The 20,398-nt window shown below is 34.7% G+C and overlaps 1 protein-coding gene across 4 annotated transcripts in view; it reads right to left on the reverse strand.

The window, feature by feature from the left end:
- Positions 1 to 20,187, reverse strand: part of LOC136853545 (neuronal PAS domain-containing protein 4A-like) — a 104,277-nt gene extending 84,090 nt beyond the window's left edge. For 3 of the 4 annotated variants that reach the window (XM_067129260.1, XM_067129263.1, XM_067129261.1), the window contains exon 1: positions 19,701 to 19,860. In XM_067129260.1, the coding sequence (XP_066985361.1) occupies positions 19,701 to 19,726 (26 nt within the window). In that variant the 5' untranslated portion in view covers positions 19,727 to 19,860. Of the gene's footprint in view, positions 1 to 19,700 lie in introns of all 4 variants that reach the window. The other variant, XM_067129262.1, reaches the window with a different exon arrangement.
- Positions 20,188 to 20,398: the final 211 nt, after the last annotated feature.

A 20,398-nucleotide genomic window follows, 5' to 3' on the forward strand; every position in this document is an offset into this window, starting at 1 on the left:
CAATGAATATATGCATGCAAGCAAAATAAATGAAGGGGTTTGAAAGTAATACGCCAAAAAATAAAACGACCTGGGATGATGTTTTTTCATAAACTTTTTTTTCAGCGCAGGCCTTCGAGCATAGCCAAGGGAGACTATTTTACCGAGCGGTTTCCGCAGTTGTAAACACTAATGGCCTAATTTACACGTTGTTTACAAGTGGCATTATTCAAACTAATAACCCAAGCAAAGATTGCTTTCAGAAGACCTAGCTGTATTTTGATACGGGGTTGGCGGGCAGCCCGCTAGCCAGGGCAACTGTAGGTCAGGTCACACAGCTGGGAAAGAAGGGTAACTTGAAATTCGGAAAAAAATATTTAAAAAACCCAAAGATGTTTCTATCTCTTTGGGAGTGAGAGAAAGAAATAACTGACATTCTTAAATTCCTGAAAAAACAGAATTTGAATTTTGCAAGATTTGCAGCATAAGAACGGAATAATTTTATAATAATAATAATAATAATAATAATAATAATAATAATAATAATAATAATAATAATAATATTCATAATAAAAACAATAATAATAAAAATAATTATATATATATAAATATTTTACTAAAAATTTTGGATTTTTATTAAAAATAATAATAATAATAATAATAATAATACAATTATAATAATAATAATAATATATTAATAAGAGATATATAATTGTGGAATAAAAATTTATATAAACAAATATTTTATAATAATAATAATAATAATAATAATAATAATAATAATAATAATAATAACAGATGAATAAATACTAGTACTACAAATATAATTAGAACACCGCATTTCTCTGTTTTGAATGTACTGAATCCACCACTGTTTAACACTGTACAAGGTAGCAAAGTGTCCCCAGAAGGGCAGGTGGAAACGGCATAGTTCACCAGCCTCCGATTACGCGAGTTATGAGAAAAGGCTCTTAAGATTGTTTATTGAAAAGCATCGTTTCCCTATAACAGGTGACATCATTACATGATATGATTACCATTTTCATTTTCATCTACCGTAACTTGATCCCACTGACAGTTAATTCTTCCACAGAAACGCTCAACTTTTCTGTTACTCGTTTTACTGGACAGTAACAAATTTGAATATATTTAAGTAGTATTATTATTGTTAATAGCCAAAACTGTGTTTGTATATGGCAACTATATATATATATATATATATATATATATATATATATATATATATATATATATATATATATATAAATTAATTTTATCACATCACCGTGATTCATATACGAGCATTAAGCCACAAATGTCCTTTGATATCCAATTCGCTCTGCCTCGAAATAATATATTTTCATATATGTTACCTGAAGGGGAATATATATATATATATATATATATATATATATATATATATATATATATATATATATATATGATAATCTACAACAAATTCTAACCGAGACTTAATTTCATTAACAATATCTGACAAAAAAAAAAAAAAAAAAAACTTAAAAATATGTTCCTGCTTGCATGCCTGCAGCATCCCAAACATCCTTGTTTGCCTGCCTGCCTTCCGCCCACTTGCATACCTGCCTCCATATAGCATGCATACAAAATTCGTACCTGCATACTTATTCGTCTATTTGCCTCCTCATTTCTCCCTACATACTTGTGGTACCTTCTCGCATGCACCAAGTTGCTTACCTGTCAATGTACCTGTGTACTTGGTAGCAGTGAACCACGTACTGCTTGTTAAGGAACTCATCTCCCCTACCATAAACAGATAAAAGCTTGGAGTCATACACATACACACAAACAAGAACATAATTAAGTTTAAAAATTCAAATAGAACTAAAACAATTTTTGTTCAGATAACCGAGTTAAAATACCAATTGGTTACTTAGCAAATTTAAGTTTAAAATAAATTATAGCGAAAAAACTCAAAATTTTTTCCTCTAACTCTTCATCAACAAGCTAAAACACATCATGACAGTCTGAAAATTTAAACCAAAAATGGGCTATAATTAACTTTAAAACAAACTCTAAAACAATTTTTGTTCAGATAACCGAGTTAAAATACACATGAGCTAAAAATTTAAACTTAAAATAAATTGAACTAGAACAAACTCAAACACAATTTCCGATGACATAACCAAGCTAAAACAAACATGAGCTAAAAATTTAAACTTTAAAGACATTTTTAACTAGAACAAACTCAAACTCAATTTCCGATGAGTTGGCCAAGCTAAAACACACACGGGCTAAAAACCTAAACTTAAAAAAATTTTAACAAGAACAAACTCAAACACAATTTCCGATGACATAACCATACCAGTCTAAAACACACATAGGCTAAAAAAAAATTAAACTTTAAAAAAAATTTTTAACTACAACAAACTCAAACACAATTTCCGATGAGACAACCAAGTTAAAACACACACGGGCTAAAAAATTAAACTTAAAACAAACTTAACTAGAACAAACTCAAAAACAATTTCCGATGAGATGGCCGAGCTAAAACACACACGGGCTCACCCCAGTTGTTTTACGGCGCCATTACTGGTAATTAACCGAGTCATTATCGTAGACTGTTTAATAGGAAAAGTTCAGTGCAATTCTCAAAGGGCATCTCTCAAAGCAAAGCTTTCGTCTTTTACGGCTTTATTTAGCATTTTCCAGACGGAGGAAGATGACTTTAAAGAGCGATAAAGTTGCCGCTTTATATGCAGAGCCAACGTAGAAAGTTTGAGGGGTAGATAAATATATGTTATTTATTTTTCTAAAATGTCTTCAGTATACTATTAGAGACCTTACTTGGATACCAAAGGTAAAGCTTGAATTCGGATTTGTTGTAAGGGTTCCAGGAAGGACAAATAGCCCTTGGCTATGTCTTGAACAGCTTTAGCTAATTATTCTCTCCCGTTCTCTGTACATGACCAAACCATCTCAAAAACATTTGAACCTAATCTCATATCATCATCACACTTGTTCATTGATATTTCAATCCTCTTAACTCACAGATGCTGTTTATACAATATCATTCATCCAGACAGTTTCTCTCTTATGTTTATTTACTTCCAGCAATGTAGGAATAATAATGGTAAAAAAATTTAGATTATACAGGATCGATGGGTTTGTTAGACGGATGGACTTAATACCCATAAAATGAGAGAGAGAGAGAGAGAACGTACAAAATAGAAGTAAATAGTTTACGAAAAGGATCGGTCGTCGAAATGCTAATAAGAGAGTCTGCACAGGTGCTTGGGACGGCTCAGAGGCTGCATAAGTATTTTTCCTCGCAGCTGTTCACCTTTATTTAGCAGCGAGAACATACATGTCACTATGAAAACCATCAAGTATTTACCTCTAAATCTATGTCATCTTGGAGGAAAAGGCTTATTGGTAAATACTCTCACGCACACACACACATAGCTTCTTCCCCTAACAAGGTCTGGGTCCAATGAAAACAAAAGCATAACGGTCTCAGCCATATTCAGAATTCAGCTTCTGAATCGTGGATGAATCCTTCAAGAAGAATATTTCCACGATATCTGCCGTTTCATATACTTACACATGAGACCCATCACAAGCATGTCGAACCCACTTTACGCTCAGTCATTCACGTCTACCTTCCACACACTCTCTCTCTCTCTCTCTCTATCCAACGTCTTTTCCATTGCTTCTTCCACCCAATCTATCCAGCACTTTCTAAGTCTCCCTCCATTCATCCTGTCACTTCCAAATTACTGACCATTTTTACCAATACATCATTCTACATATCTTACAAACACTGGTCAGCAAATAAATCACAATAAATCACACATACATATTATTTCGCATTCATAGATGATATATGACTATGAATACACACAGTCAGAAAAGCAGTCTCAGTACAAAGACGAGCATTCTACCACACGAAAAATAACGAAGCACGGATTTTACTTTAAAAAGGTAACTGGTCAACTGAGAAGGGGAGCGATCTGAGCAGGTAACTCTCGAAATCCGTAATAACCAACATCGACATTTCGCGGCCTTTAATTTTGGCAGCACAGGGTCGTGACTGAGGCCCTTTCGCAAAAATTCTAACTCCCAAACGTACATCCGAGGAAAGCTATCAGGTGTCGGCTTCATGATTAGGGTGTCGCACAAATCCAATTCAATTAAAAAAAAAAAAATAATATATATATATATATATATATATATATATATATATATATATATATATATATATATATATATATATGTGTGTGTGTGTGTAAAACTGAATCACAAAAATATGGAACGTGATGAATATACATAAATAAAAACAAAATCCACGAAGGAAAGGGAAACAATAGAGTACTGCAAGGCCTTTCGACTTCTCGTCCTTTACTTAGCAGTCTGCTAAGTAAAGAACAAGAAGTCGAAAGGCCTTGCATTACTCCATTGTTTCCTTTCTTTCGTGTAATTTGTCCTTATATAATATATATATATATATATATATATATATATATATATATATATATATATATATATATATATATATATATATATATATATATATATATATATATATATGTATGTATATATATATATATGAATGTGTATGTATGTATATATTTTTATATATTTATATACATGTGTGTATATATATATATAAATATATATATATATATATATATATATATATATATATATATATATATATATATATATATATATATATATAAGTGCGTGCGTGTGTGTGTGTGCGCGCGAGGGTGCATGTCTGGGCGTGAGCTGAGCGAACCTACATGGGCAATAAATTCCGATTGTACATGCTATGGCAACAAGGCATAGGGAAAGTATAAGCTTTATGAGGTGAATATGAAGTGAACTGACACACCACACACACACACACACACTCACACACACACATATATATACATAGCCTATATATATATATTATATTATTATGTACGTGTCGACAGATATGAACCAAGTATCAAACAATCCACGGAACACAAAAGCGGTAAGAAAGTATCATACATTTCTTAAATGAAAATAATAAAAAATATATTACGATTTAAGTAACACAACAAAACGCGATTACTAATCATCTTCATTATTAAAACCTTCTTAACTATACACCAACCTTTACAACCTCAAACATTACTCAGCGCCGCTTCTCCTTCTCCTTCTCGGAAGCTCCCAAACCTACATTCCGTTCGGCGGTCACGCGCCCCGTTCTTTCGCCACAGAGGAAACCCCCAGTTTTAGGCCCGGGCCGGAGATGAAAGTTAACGTAATTATATCTTATATACCCTTCTTTTCTAAGCGAAATTCTAACCCCCATCCCCCCTAAGTCCCTCCCCTCCTCTCCCTCTCCATAACCCCTCTCTCTCTCTCTCTCTCTCTCTCTCTCTCTCTCTGTAATGATGCAAGCCTTACTTTCCAAATCTTCACTGAAAAGTGGGAAAGGTTTGTCTATTACTCCAAACCTTAATTTTATTTCACTTATTTGACGTTGTTCCTCAGGCAAATTACGGTTTGCCATAAGTGGTTTAATTAAGGAGCTAGGTTTTTCGTATTAAAGGGAACCTCTCTCGCACTTTTGTAGAAAGATCTTATTTCTGTTTTTTACGAATTTCGTAATGATTATAAGTATTACGCAAGTCAAAATTACGAATCTTTATATTGAGTCCTAAGTTTTTATAACTAAAAAATCACGAATCTTTATATTTAGTCCTAAGTTTTTATAAGTAAAAAAATCACGAATCTTTACATTTAGTCCTAAGTTTTTATAAGTAAAAAAATCACGACTCTTTATATTTAGTCCTAAGTTTTTATAACTAAAAAATCACGAATCTTTATATTCAGTCATACCTAAGTTTTTATAAGTAAAAAAAAAAAAAAATCATGAATCTTTATATTTAGTCCAAAATATTTATAACTATACGTCAAGTTTCTCAAGTCATCCTTAGCCACATAATGTTAGATCAAATCATTTTAGTTCAAATGCTCATTTACGACATAAACACCGATAATTTGTAAACATCGACATAAAAAACGGCAATTTGCAATCCCTTGCAATTATCCATTTGATACTATCATAAACGACCTGTTCTATTAACAGTCCTTCATTTATCATTCCCGTCTAAAGCCGGTATTTATGACCACGCGTTACAATTACGTCTTCGTCCTCGGCTGCCTCCGCCGCCGTGCTGGTGACGCATAGCGAATGACGCCACAGAAAATCGGGATCTACTTCGGTTTTACTGTTTGTTGAAGTATTCGATTTCTTGAAATTACTTTTGAAACCAGACGGCTGCATCTAAAACAAGTAAAAAATGCGCCGAAGTTTCTTCGGCGCAATCGAGTTTCTGTACAGACGCTACAGCGTACATTCAAAGCCACCGAAAATAGATCTATCTTTTGGTGGTCTCGGGATAATGCTGTATGAGCCGCGGCCCATGAAACTTAACCACGGCCCGGTGGTGGCCTATTCTATATCGTTGCCAGAAGCACGATTATGTTTAACTTTAACCTTAAACAAAAATAAAAAGTACTGAGGCTAGAGGGCTGCAATTTGGTACGTATGATGATTGGAGGGTGGATGATCAACATACCAATTTGCAGCCCTCTAGCCTCAGTAGCTTTTAAGATCTGAGGGCGGACAGAAAAAGTGCGGACGGACAGACAAAGCCGGCACAATAGTTTTCTTTTACAGAAAACTAAAAATGGAGTTGATGAATAAATAATTTCAGCATTAACGAAAAATAGAGTTCAAGTATTATGTGACTTGCATTTTATGGCTAAAACTCTGCCGCGAGGTTTGGCTACATATTGCGTCTAATGGACCGATTCTTTAGTCTAGCCCTTGTTATTAAACAAGGACATGATCTATTTAAATCGTCATACTGAAGACAGCATGAAAGGCCCTGAAGCAACTCCTATTGTCTCCAAATAAATTTATCATTATCATGAATTTATCATTATCATGAATTCATCATCATGGATTTATCATTATCATGAATTTATAGTTGTCATGGGATTAGCGGTTTATGAATTTATAATTGCCATGGGATTAGCAGTTCATGAATTTATAATTGTCATGGGATGAGCAGTTCGTAAATTTATAATGGTCAAGGGATTAGCAGTTCATGAATTTATAACTGTCATGGGATTAGCAGTTCATGAATTTATAATTGTCATGGGATTAGAGGCTCATGAATTTATAACCGTCATGGGATTAGCAGTTCATGAATTTATAATTGTCATAATTAGCAGTCCGTGAATTTATAATTGTCATGGGATTAGCAGTCCGTGAATTTATAATTGGGGATTAGCAGTTCAGTTTATAATTGTCATGGGATTAGCAGTTCAAATTTATAATGAATTTATAACTGTCATGGGATTAGCAGTTCATGAATTTATAATTGTCATGGGATTAGAGGCTCATGAATTTATAACCGTCATGGGATTAGCAGTTCATGAATTTATAATTGTCATGGGATTAGCAGTCCGTGAATTTATAATTGTCATGGGGTTAGCAGTTCATGAATTTATAACTGTCATGGGATTAGCAGTTCATGAATTTATAACTGTCATGGGATTAGCAGTTCATGAATTTATAATTGTCATGGGATTAGCAGTTCATAAATTTATAACTGTCATGGGATTAGCAGTTCATGAATTTATAACTGTCATGGGATTAGCAGTTCATGAATTTATAATTGTCATGAGATGAGCAGTTCGTGAATTTATAATTGTCATGGGATTAGCAGTTCATGAATTTATAACTGTCATGGGATTAGCAGTTCATGAATTTATAATTGTCATGGATTAGCAGTTCGTGAATTTATAATTGTCATGGGATTAGCAGTTCAGTTTATAACTGAATTTATAATTTATAATTGTCATGGGATTAGCAGTTATGAATTTATAACTGTCATGGGATTAGCAGTTCGTGAATTTATAACTGTCATGGGATTAGCAGTACATGATGGCGACACTGACTACAGTACTAAACTTCCACATTACAGAAAGACGCCAACCACCGGACCAAAATGAACCTGATTTGAGAGGAGATACTGGTTACAGTAAATAGGGAAAGAACTCAAAAGCAGATCAACAAACTAAATGAAATATGTCGCATGAGCGTGGTGGGTGTCCTAAGATAAAACGGGAGCGTCCTTTGAACACTACCCGCTTACCTGCTGAAACTGTTCGTTTTGACAAGAAAACAACGGAAGCTGAGAGGAATGTAAGACAAAAACTACGTCAGTTTCATATGTAACTATCTATCTGCCACATATATACTAATATATATATATATATATATATATATATATATATATATATATATATATATATATATATATATTTATATATATATATATATATATATATATATATATATATATATATATATATATAAAATTAAAAGTTGCCTAAAAAGACGGTGAAAGTCTTGGAGTGATAACGAGTATTATAACAGAAAATGCTAGAAAAATCAACATCCAAGAACAAGATAGCAAGTAGAACTCGTGTACAAAACGCAAAAAAAAAAGTATGAAAGTTTTCCGATGAACGTTAGAAGCAACGATTATTTCTATAACGGAAAAAAGAAAGTGTCTTGTCCTCCGGGCTAAAGTCGCAAAATCTTGCTTACATTCAGCATTTCGTTCAGTGTTAAGATCTAGAAGTCTAACACACCGCAAAAGACTCCCAAAAACTTGTTCGGAATAAACAGCGCCTTAAAATATTAGAATTCTTATTATTATATGCTTAAACTAGAAAGGCAGAGATGCGTCTCTCCTTAGCCTTAAAACAAAAAACACATTCTTAATAGTCTTGCTCTTAGCCATTCTTCTTAAGATCATTTAGCCCTTGTTTAACCCATTCCATGGTTGCGTCTCTTCCTTCGCCCGCGGCAACATTACCTGAAGAAGTTGCTAATTGCACCTGCTACCTGCCCATTAAGGCATCTCAGAGGCGGTGCCCTTGGCACTGACACACACCTTGCGGAGAAACTTGAAAAAATCTTCTCCCGGGGGGCTCCTCGCATCCCGTAGGGCCCACGGGGTTCCCCAGGGTGAGGAAAGCAAGGAGGCTTAGAGGTGGTACGTAGTACCCGCTGGTATTTATTGTCTATTTACGTTTTGTCCTTTGTGTTTGGCGATGCAGTTTTCGCTCTGGCCGGCGCTGCAATCTGTGGCTTTCCTTGCAGAAGCAAAAGCAGTCGTTCTGGTATGAATTTCTTTTTATCTGACTTTTAGAGACTTTTAAAGCGTGATTTTCTAATTTATTATTTATCTTTTTTTGGTGGGGTGATTCTTTCCTGACTGGCTTTACTGTGTCAAGTTTTCGATACTGAATCAGCGAGGGAATTATTTTCCACAGTAAATGGTCTGTTATCAATTTAGATTACATCTCTCGGGGAAAGCTTTCGAGAGCGCACTCTCTGTAATTTAGAATGAGCATTTTTCTTCGCTGAATTTTTTTGACTGAATTTTCTTATCTTGAATTTTTAAAGAAACATTTTTCACTGTGAGTATCTGGGGTTGACTTTCATTAATGAATTGTCCCGAATTGGAGTTTCACTGAACAAACTGCTCAACTTCAATCAGACAAATATATCAGAAAACTTATTTAACATGATTACCGAAAAGCATTTTTCCAGTGCATTTTCTGCACTGAATCTTATGGACTTAATTTTCTTTCAACAATCAATTTTCATGAGACAGTTATTTTCAGCGTCCTCACGAGGATATGTTGCCCAAATAATTAAAAGCGAAAGCATGCGACAAATATCTTTATAATAACTCATGAAAATCGAGGCAGCATTCATCAGAGTAGGAAGAACAAGAATGTAGTGTCAAAATGAATGAAGAATGGATAAATATCGCAAGGAAAATCATGCCATGCACAGAGAGAGAGAGAGAGAGAGAGAGAGAGAGAGAGAGAGAGAGAGAGAGAGAGAGAATTTTAGGCACACGGTTATCGGACGTGGATGTAAGAATATTCTCAAACCTACTTTTCCGCATGCACGATACTTTAATGAAACCGCAATCATTTTTAGTTCTTCGGAAAGCATTCATGGACAAAAGTAGGATTTACTAAGTGAAACAGCTTAGGAATCTCATAGGCAAAGGGATTTATCTGTCCCTTTTGAGTTTGAAAACTACCTCAGCTTCTGTTGCATAAGAAAGACAGAAAGCGTGCACATCATTTCGAACAATGATAAATTTTTAAAGATACTTGTGCCCACATAAAAAACTATCTCATATATATATATATATATATATATATATATATATATATATATATATATATATATATATATATGTATATATATGTATATGTGTATGTATGTATATATATATATATATATATATATATATATATATATATATATATATATATATATATATATATTATATATTATATATACACATATATACATAAATATAAAATTTCTTGAAATAAAGATGAAAGGTCAGTAATATTCGTGTTTCTGCTCCTGTGCAGGCTGAGTTGCATATTCAAGCGAAAAGCCATGAAGTGTACTGATGTAGAAAGCCTACGAACAGAAAGCGAGAAGAGCCAGGTTTAATTCCGGACCGAGGTGGCTGATTTAAAAATGTTACGTTTAAACCCACTGAACGTCTGTTTACCTAAGCAATGACTCTTGTACCTAGTAGATAATCGCCTAATGTGGGGCAAAGCCAGAGTGAAACAAGAAATGGGGCTAGTAACTTCACTCTAAAAGGTCTGAAACCAGGACGACTAACACCCAATGGATCCAACCCTTCTTAGTGTACAGCTGAAAAAAGTTACAAAAAAGCTGAAAAAACTGCACATAATGTTCACTAACAGCTCATCGAACACCTTCAACACACACTGTTCCATTTGCCTCATATTCTGTACGAACTTTTGCGTCTCCTGGGCCTGGAGGCCATTCAATTCCGGTATTTCTTTCTCCACACCATTACAGCGATTTCCTGATCTTCCTATTTTCCTAACTCTCTCTCAACATTCAAAATTACATATATACATTTTTCACTAACCTAGCGTCGTGCATTTATCTACATGATCAGCCTATCCCAAGACACTTTGATCCGTCCTTCCAACTATTCTAACTTTTCTATTACTTTGTATAACCTTCCAAATTAAACACAATTCTTCTTACTCCACATATACTACTCACACAGTTCATCGTTACACATTCAATCTTTCCCATTTTCATTCGCATCGACCATTCACATTCCATTTCCATAGAGAACCCCGTAGGGGAGTAGTGCCGTCAGTGCACCTCATGCGGTGCAATGTAGGCATTACTTAAGGTTCTTTGCAGCGTCCCTTCGGCCCCTGGCTGCAACCTCTTTCGTTTCTTTTACTGCACCTCCTTTCATATTCTCTTTCTTCCATCTTACTTCCCACCCCCTCCTAACAATTAATTCATAGTGCAACTGCGAGGTTTTCCTCCTGTTACACCTTTCAAACCTTTTACTGTCAATTTCCCTTCCAGCGCTGAATGACCTCATAGGTCCCAGTGCTTGGCCTTTGGCCTAAATTCTATATTCAATCAGTCATACCATTTCCATAGAGAATAGTCGACTGGACAGTACTTATTTCCATTAAGTGCTGCATCACTCGAAAACATCAAATATTCTACACTCCGTTCAGGAATAATTGTCATATCCTTCACCTACACCTACTGTGATGTCCTTTCCAGTATTTACTATACCACTCTGGGCAATGGAAGGGTCTACAGAAGTGTTTACTCCCTATGTAGTTTCACGCGAGATAAATCTGTCTGGGATTCTCCTACCTTAACTGTTTTTAGTAAAACAAAAGGCCTGTTAGTCTATCTATCTATCCATCTATATCTATATCTATATCTATATATATAAATATATACATATATAATATATAATCTACATATATATACGTAAGGTTTATTAATCTTCATTCACATATCAATTTATATAATCATGAAACTACTGCATTTACTGTTTTTTCAAGACAGACATCAGAATTTTTTTGCGAATAGCTAGGGTCTGGATTATCGAATTACCAGACGAACGATTACATAACGAGTGTCGTGAGCTGTGATTAGAATTCTACGAAATCTCTGGTCTGACTCTACAGTACAGTTTCCCACCCGAATAACTGATCCTCTACTCCACGAAATATTCCAGGTGAAATGATGCCCGAACGTTTCATCTTGGCGTCAAACTACCGGGTGAGTAGACACTTCACAAGATCCTACCGTTGCCCAGAGAGAATCGTGAGGGGTTTCTGTCGAAACATTCCACCGATGACAGCGTGGCTTGACGAGTTATGGCCCAATTTCCCTTCTAACAGTAAATATATGCCGAGTTCTATGGTCAGAATTTTCAACTACACCGATAAAACTAAATCTAATGATAATTATTTTAACGATGCTTTTAGTAACCAACTAAAGAGATTAAAATCAAAATCAAACACCGCGAAAAACTGGGGGATAACGTAATGCTAATGTATACGAATCAGTAGGTAAAATATAATTACAATACTTAGAATCAAAGAACACCTAAGAAAATAGACAACATACTATTCCCGATGACCATGACGGGGAATGCTTCAGATTCACCGTTCTTCAGTCAGCCTCTGAATTGAATATTATTTTACTGCCTCGGTCACAGGAAACTTCACAGAACACCTAAACCCGGTCAAAGAGGGACATAACAGACCAATATTCCCGCTAATTTTGTAAAAGACATCACGCCGGAACTGAACGGATGTATAGAGAAAAGTTCAGATGAAGAAGAAAGCAATGAAGACAAATTTCCTATTCACGTGACCGCTTGAATGTCTTTCGCTTTCCAAAGGTCACGGAGTTGTAAACACTTCAACACTGTACACTGCACAGAAAGAGAAATGCAATGAGAACAGTTAAACTATTATCGATATTACAAATAAGGATGCAGGCCGTTCAGCCACCGCCAGCTTTTCATCAAGATAAAAATGCCGTCACTGCTGTAGTCTGTCAGTGCGATATTTGTAAACAGGGTTGCTTGAATTCCTTACTATGAAAAACAGCTGACTTCGGAGGCTCAGCCAACCGCTTTTTGTTCGAGATTAATCGGAAGACTTAATAAGGAAAGTGAAGATGGCAAAAATGACAAAAACGAAACAGCGACAGCCAAAGAACACGGCAAGGATTAATTGAGAAGGCGTTGAATAAACAGCTGAAATTAGGGATGGAATGGGATGGAATATTGAGTTTAGGCCAAAGGCCAAGCACTGGGACCTATGAGGTCATCCAGCGCTGAAAAGGAAATTGAGAGCAGGTAGGTTTGATTGAAAGGTGTAACGGGAGGAAAACCTCGCAGATGCACATGAAATAATTGTTAGGAGAGGGTAGATAGCAAGAAGGAAGAAAGACAACATGAATGTAAAAGGAATGAAAGGGGTTGCGGCTAGGGGTCGAAGGGACGCTGTAAAGAACCTTTAGTAATGCCTACAGTGCACCCCGTGAGGTGCACTGACGGCACTAACCCCGTAGGGATGGAAGACGATTGGCATATAGAGAATGATATGTGACGGTGCGATTAATAACGAGGTACCTGTACCATACCTCTACTAACTAAGGAACTTAAAGGAAGTACGTTTCGATTTATTGACATTTATTTTTGTTATTCAAACTTGTGTTGTATTGTTATCACAAGTTGATAAGGTAACGTCAAGCCTCTATCCGCACCGTCTGAGCTTACATTTAATGACAAAGTATTGGTATTTCCAGTGACAAATTCATTGAAAGACGCCATAATTTACAGATGAAAATTTTTATTCTTCTGGCCTCTAGCCTTTTTGTGTCGCCTTAATCAGCGGCACTTCCATCCGACAACATTCTAATAATATTACGACAATATACAATGAAACAAAGTTAAGGCTTCCTCCATATTCGCCAAACTACCGATGATATTCAGTGATAGCTTGCACCCGAATTAAATATCAATAAATTACTTTTGGTAATTACTTAGTTTGATACCCAGGTCATATCAAATCAGTTCTAAGGTATTAATATTCATCACTTTATAATCAGAAGGATTCCTAGATTCAATGAAAGCAGAGAACAATTTTATATTAAGATGATGTGTGATATAACTTTCCCAACTATTCTTTCGTAATACTTCGAGAAATGATTCGTTATCAGACGAAATGAAACGAAGTCGCCCTTTCCTTTTACAGAACTGGCCTGCTCACGTGAATATGCCGAAATCGTGGAAAAGTGAACGAGGATAATTACTGAATTCAATAAAAGATTCCCATATTGGATCTGGATTCCAACGAATACAGTATAACCGCATTTCTCACATCAGAGCTGAAGATACTCTTTTGTCTGTGATATAAAACGGATAATAAAACCATCAAAGCTTAAAATCGTAGACTCGCGAAGCAGAAAATTCAGGCAAATAACAATCCGACACAAAATGTGACCTTATTTCTGTAGGTATTATTCTGCATGTACAATAAAGAAATATGCGCGTACTATTGTCAAGTTTGTATTCTCGTCTTGATGTTATGGTTGCTTGCCTAACTTCCAAATGATATACATTTAAAGTCCTACGGGGCCTCTGTAGGCTCATAGGGCAGGCGCTGATCTCCTGTTTCTTAGGATGACAGCCAGTGGCGGATACATATTATATTTCAGAAGTAAGAATGAGAAATATCAAAGAGGAAGAATCAAACAGGCTTTATTTTCTTAATTAATGAGCACATCAAGATTCGGAAAATAGTTACGGTTCTGGCATGAAATGCAAAACTCCGTTTGCTTGTAGAGAAATAAATATCCTATCAGTGAGTTACAATCTATAGGAAGAAATTTTTGGGTAAGAGAACTTGATAGGCACAATTTTGTCTCTTACCAAGAAGTAATTTTTTTTTTCTGACGTCGTAGGTAGGGCTAAAATCCCATTTTATTTATACGGCCATTAGTATGTCGTCAGTGAATTGCACTACCATCTTAAACGATAATAACTTAGGGTTATATATATCGAATTACTCCGCTTTTTATATAAACCATCTGGGAATATTGTTATAGCCAAGAGATTGGTAATAAGCGGTCAAAGTATAAATTACATCGATTGATAATATATTATCTTAGAACATATTATACAATTTCCCATGTTGTCAGGATAAATATAACATCTGTCTATTACGACTTGTACACAAGATGGGTAATGTTGTATAGTGAATTTGTTCCAATATTTTATCCAAAATTCTTTCTGATTTTACAGATTTCATAGTAATGACAACTAAAACATATCTGTGTTTCCCTTACTCTCTTTAACAGTAATCATATCTAAATAGTTACCAATATGCCTCAACTACAGACAAAAATGTATGCGGGAACATGGTGCCATTTTTAATTCCTCTCTTGTATGTTTTCTCTTCAAGCCTGACCTAAATAAGGACATTTTATTGTTTATACTAATTTATATATATATATATATATATATATATATATATATATATATATATATATATATATATATATATATAAATATAATCATGATTCCAGTATGTATATGATTCCAGCTATACTTATGGCAGTTAGCTCAGATCCACTGGACAATTACTTTTTATGATTACGATTAGATGTGTAGGTGAGGTTGAGATATTACCCAAGACCTGATGTCCCGGCATATTAAGCAAATTAGGAAAAGGACTAATTATTAACACGTTTGGAAAATACTAAAAATCTTCCATTTCGAGAAGATTAAGAGTAATTAGAATATTTTTCGAGTATTAGAATTACACATGAATGGTCTTACAACTATCCTTGCACTGAACAAATATATATTAATACATAAATACGCTGAATATTAAAGAGGAAAGAAAATACGAACGGAGCGATTTTTTCAATCAGTGACATAGAACTGAAATGTTAATGAGTTAATTATCATTGTTATAGGTAAATTGCCGCCAAGATTATATGAAAACACTTCAGATGATATGCTCGACATCGATAACGCAATGGGTAACTAACTGAAGGTAAAATTATGATAAATAATAAGAATAAATGACGCAATTCATTAGCCACTCAGAGCAGAAGAGGCGTTGCTTGCGGTGATGACCTTTCGAAAGCATTCAACGTCCGCCGACTGCGGAAAGCAAACGCACCGCCGATAACAGCAAATGCCACCAATGAAACGAACTCCGGCCCAAATATGACAACAGAGGAGCCGTCGGCCGTATAAATGAGGATGGAAATTGACCTCAACAGGTTAACAAATGGGCTCTGGGGTAACGAACCCTAATGGCAGACCTGCGGCGCGCAAGCGAACCCAGCGCTCAAAACCTCCCAACGCTTCCGGCGAAGGTCTTACTGCAAGCACTCTTCTCCTTCTACAGGCATTGGATAGACTATAAAGGTTTTTTGAAAGTGGAGCAAAATGCTTTTAGGTATATCTGAGACAAGGGATATCCACACACACATTATATATTTTATATGTTAAATAATATATATATATATATATATATATATATATATATATATATTGTTTTTATTATATAAATCCTAATAACCCCCTTATTTTCAGTGACTTTATGATCTTTATAATATTTTTGCAAATATATTGTACAATTTCCTGACAGCCAGTTTTTAGTACTACTGCTTTTTTTATTTTATAAATTCTAACCATATTTTTAGTGATGTTATGCTCTCTCTCTCTCTCTCTCTCTCTCTCTCTATATATATATATATATATATATATATATATATATATATATATATATATATATATATATATATATATATATATATATATATATACATATATATATATATATATATATATATATATATATATATATATATATACATATATATATAAATATATATACAGTATGTATATATATATATTATACATAATATAAATATATATTCATATATATATACATATATATAAAATCAACATTAAACTGTTTCCCTGAAACTCGTGGTTGCTCATGAGGAAAAAGGAAACAGCTCAACGATCACGAACACATTCATATTAACTAGTAAATCGTGAACCTTCATAATTAAGCTTACACAAAAGGATCATTAGCACGCGTCGAACCCCTTAAACACACAGCCCCATCTGCCCTCATCTTGCACGCCACTCTCGCTCCTCCTGGATATTAAATGCCCTATACCCAGCCCTATCTGGGCATCCCTCTACTATTCCTATCGTCCTCCAGTTCTTTCCCTTTGACAAAATTATCTCCAGACACTTTGATCCATCCCTTCACATATGCTAAACTTTATTCCACTCCCTTGTACCTCCACAAACTTCGTTTTCAGCTCTTCTTACACCACATATGCTCTGCAAACCTTTAATCTTAAACCCCAATTTTTTATTCTTTCATTCACATTCTGCAGCCTACTTTCCTTCTATAAAGGAGAGGTGGTTCAGCAGTACCCTAATACCATTCCTTTGTATCCACAAACTTCAACTTTTTCAGCTCTTCTTACACCACATATGCTACGCAAACCTTTACTCTTAAACCCAAATTTTTTTATTCTTTCATTCGCATTCTACAGCCTACTTTCCTTCCATAAAGGAGAGGCGGCTCAACAGTACCCTAACTCCACTTTTTTATATCTCCACAAACTTCAACTTTTACGTTTCTTCCTACACCACATTATGCTACGCAAACCGTTAATCTTACCAACCCTAATTTTTATTCTTTCATTTGAATTCTACAGCCTCTTTCCTTCCATAAAGGAGAGTTGGCTCAACGGTACCCTAATACATCTATAGTGTTAGCGTGTATGTGTAAAAATACAAAATTTCTAAATAATACATGATCAGCAAAGGCAATAAGAAAAACCACTTGAATAGGTCTATCAATTCACTTTGGTCTCCATGGTTACATAATAATGCCAGCGAAACCATTTCAATTTTTAACGCATTTATTATTATCTATTATATTATTGCTGTTGTAAGGGGAAAGAAATTCAAAATTGTCGCTCTGTGATCATGTGGGTTAATTACTGTCATTGCGTCTGTTCTACTTCCTTATTATTGTCAATGTCACTGTCATTTTATTTTGCTGTAGCTGTTTACTTCTGGTAATTCTAGTAATAATATCAGCAGCACAAGCAGTAGTGATAATTAAGGCAGTGATAGGGACCTGCGTACTCTCTATTGATGCCAAAATGCAGATAAAGCACGAGACCGGTCTTACAACAAATAGCGGAACAAAGCCTATTTTTTTTCCCTCTGAGGCCGACAGGGACCGGGGAAGCATCCAAACCTCTTCATCTCACCCTGGCCAGACTAGAAATTACAAAAGAAAAAATGGGGAGAGAGGACACGATTGGACATATCTGGGAGAGATGGTCTTATAAAATGGGTGAGAATTCCACAGCCTATATACAATGTCAATTATATATATATATATATATATATATATATATATATATATATATATATATATATATATATATATATATATATATGTGTGTGTGTGTGTGTGTGTGTGTGTGTGAGTGTGTGTGTGGTCTTATAAAATGGGTGAGAATTCCACAGCCTATATACAATGTCATAATATATATATATATATATATATATATATATATATATATATATATATATATATATATATATATATATATATATATAATATATATATATATATATATATATATATATATACATATATATATATATGCAATCAGTTACATAAAACAAATAACAAGTAAATATATAAATACATGTATAAATATTCCGGAAATGGATACATAATAAGGAAACTGAATTTTTCAATACCTGATTATAAAAAATGAACGGATAAGCATTTTCTAAAATACACGGCAACCAAAAATAAATCCAAAAAATTTTAACTAGACGTACCGACAAACAGAAAACTCCATATACACTCCTCAAGTAACCAACATCAAACACAGAGAAAAAAAAAGGCTGCATAAAATCTAGCTACAAAACTAATAAACAACAGAGCTGTACAAAAGAGAAAAATATGTGACGGCAAAACAAATTTAAAAACCGCAAAACCCTCTTGGACCCATTACACTCAAGCGGAGATGTTGTGTAATGGGAGAGGAGTAGGCAAGAACTCATTTATAATATGCAGCAGTTACCATGACCTCAGGTCGATGGAGTGCTGGAGTAAGGCGAGTGGTGCGGGATTTTGACAGGCTGATTGATCTCTTCGGGTTTTCTTTGGATTTATGATGTACAAATAGGGTTTGTAAAGGCTCATTTAATATAGATCAAAATCCTGTTTTGTTCTAACGATAATGACTGACAATGACCAACATTTGAACGTAAACCAACACAAGAAAGCGAGACATTTTAATTTATTAAATATATTAAAGGAATAGAAATTTATTTGACCTCCGCCCGTTTATAAGGATTAACCGATATCTCTTTATGTCAATTATATATCCGGCGAAGCATCTCTTTAAATTTAAAATAATATTTTTTAAATGCTTGATAACAATTATTTATACACCATTAACATTATGAAAATCTATTTCTAAGACTAGACTTTATTTGGTGACGTCTATTATGGTCCAAATCCCATATATATTTTTAAATCCCTGGTCTTCTCCATAAGTACATTCGAAACCCTTTAAGAGGGAGAGCGAAATCCCAATGCAATTCTATATACAAACTCCCCAATCAGCCCTAGATCTGACCACGGGACTTCAGGAGGTCAAAGGTGCAAAGTACACAGGTGTCGGGGCTCCTTACCTGCACATTTTGATGATATCATGCATGAGGCCGATGTGAGTGTGATGTATAATCAAGACAATCTATCAATAAGAGATCCTACGCAAGCCGGTAGGGGGTGAGGGGGCTGAATGCAGACCAGTTTTCAATGCATTATACTTGCTTCTTCTTCGTTTTATTTTCCCTGTCGTGATCTGTCAGTGTACGATTGCGAGATGAATGTTTACCAACAGCACAACCTGTTATTCACTGTTTAAAGTCTTGCCGGTTTTTTTTTTTTATTTAAAGTTTCTTTTGGACGGAGGGCAGTTTTTCACGAAATATTTTTGAAGTTTTTGCTGACTGAATTTGGACATATTTATGATGGTCATTTACGAAAAATAGCCGTGCATTTGAGTCCTGGGCTTTCTGCAGTAACCCAGCATAACAGATCCGAGTATTTTGGGATAATTACTTTACAGCGCGGTGGAGTCTCTTCACAATTATGCATGTACCTCGTAATTTCTTCCTGTTGAGAACACGTGTTGTTGATTACAAAAACGAGATTGCCTGATGATTATCTGGTAAATTATGCAGTCGGATGATCCATTTGCATACTAAAAATATTTCCACGCATATTCAAGATCTTATGGCCACCACTTAAGTGAAAAAAAGATAAATTGCAGTTCCGTTTTTCTCTCCAAACTAAGTCCTAGCATCTGACCTGTCAAACCAGTAGT

This window comes from Macrobrachium rosenbergii, chromosome 27 (genome assembly GCF_040412425.1).
Source record: "Macrobrachium rosenbergii isolate ZJJX-2024 chromosome 27, ASM4041242v1, whole genome shotgun sequence".
NCBI lineage: Eukaryota > Metazoa > Arthropoda > Malacostraca > Decapoda > Palaemonidae > Macrobrachium > Macrobrachium rosenbergii.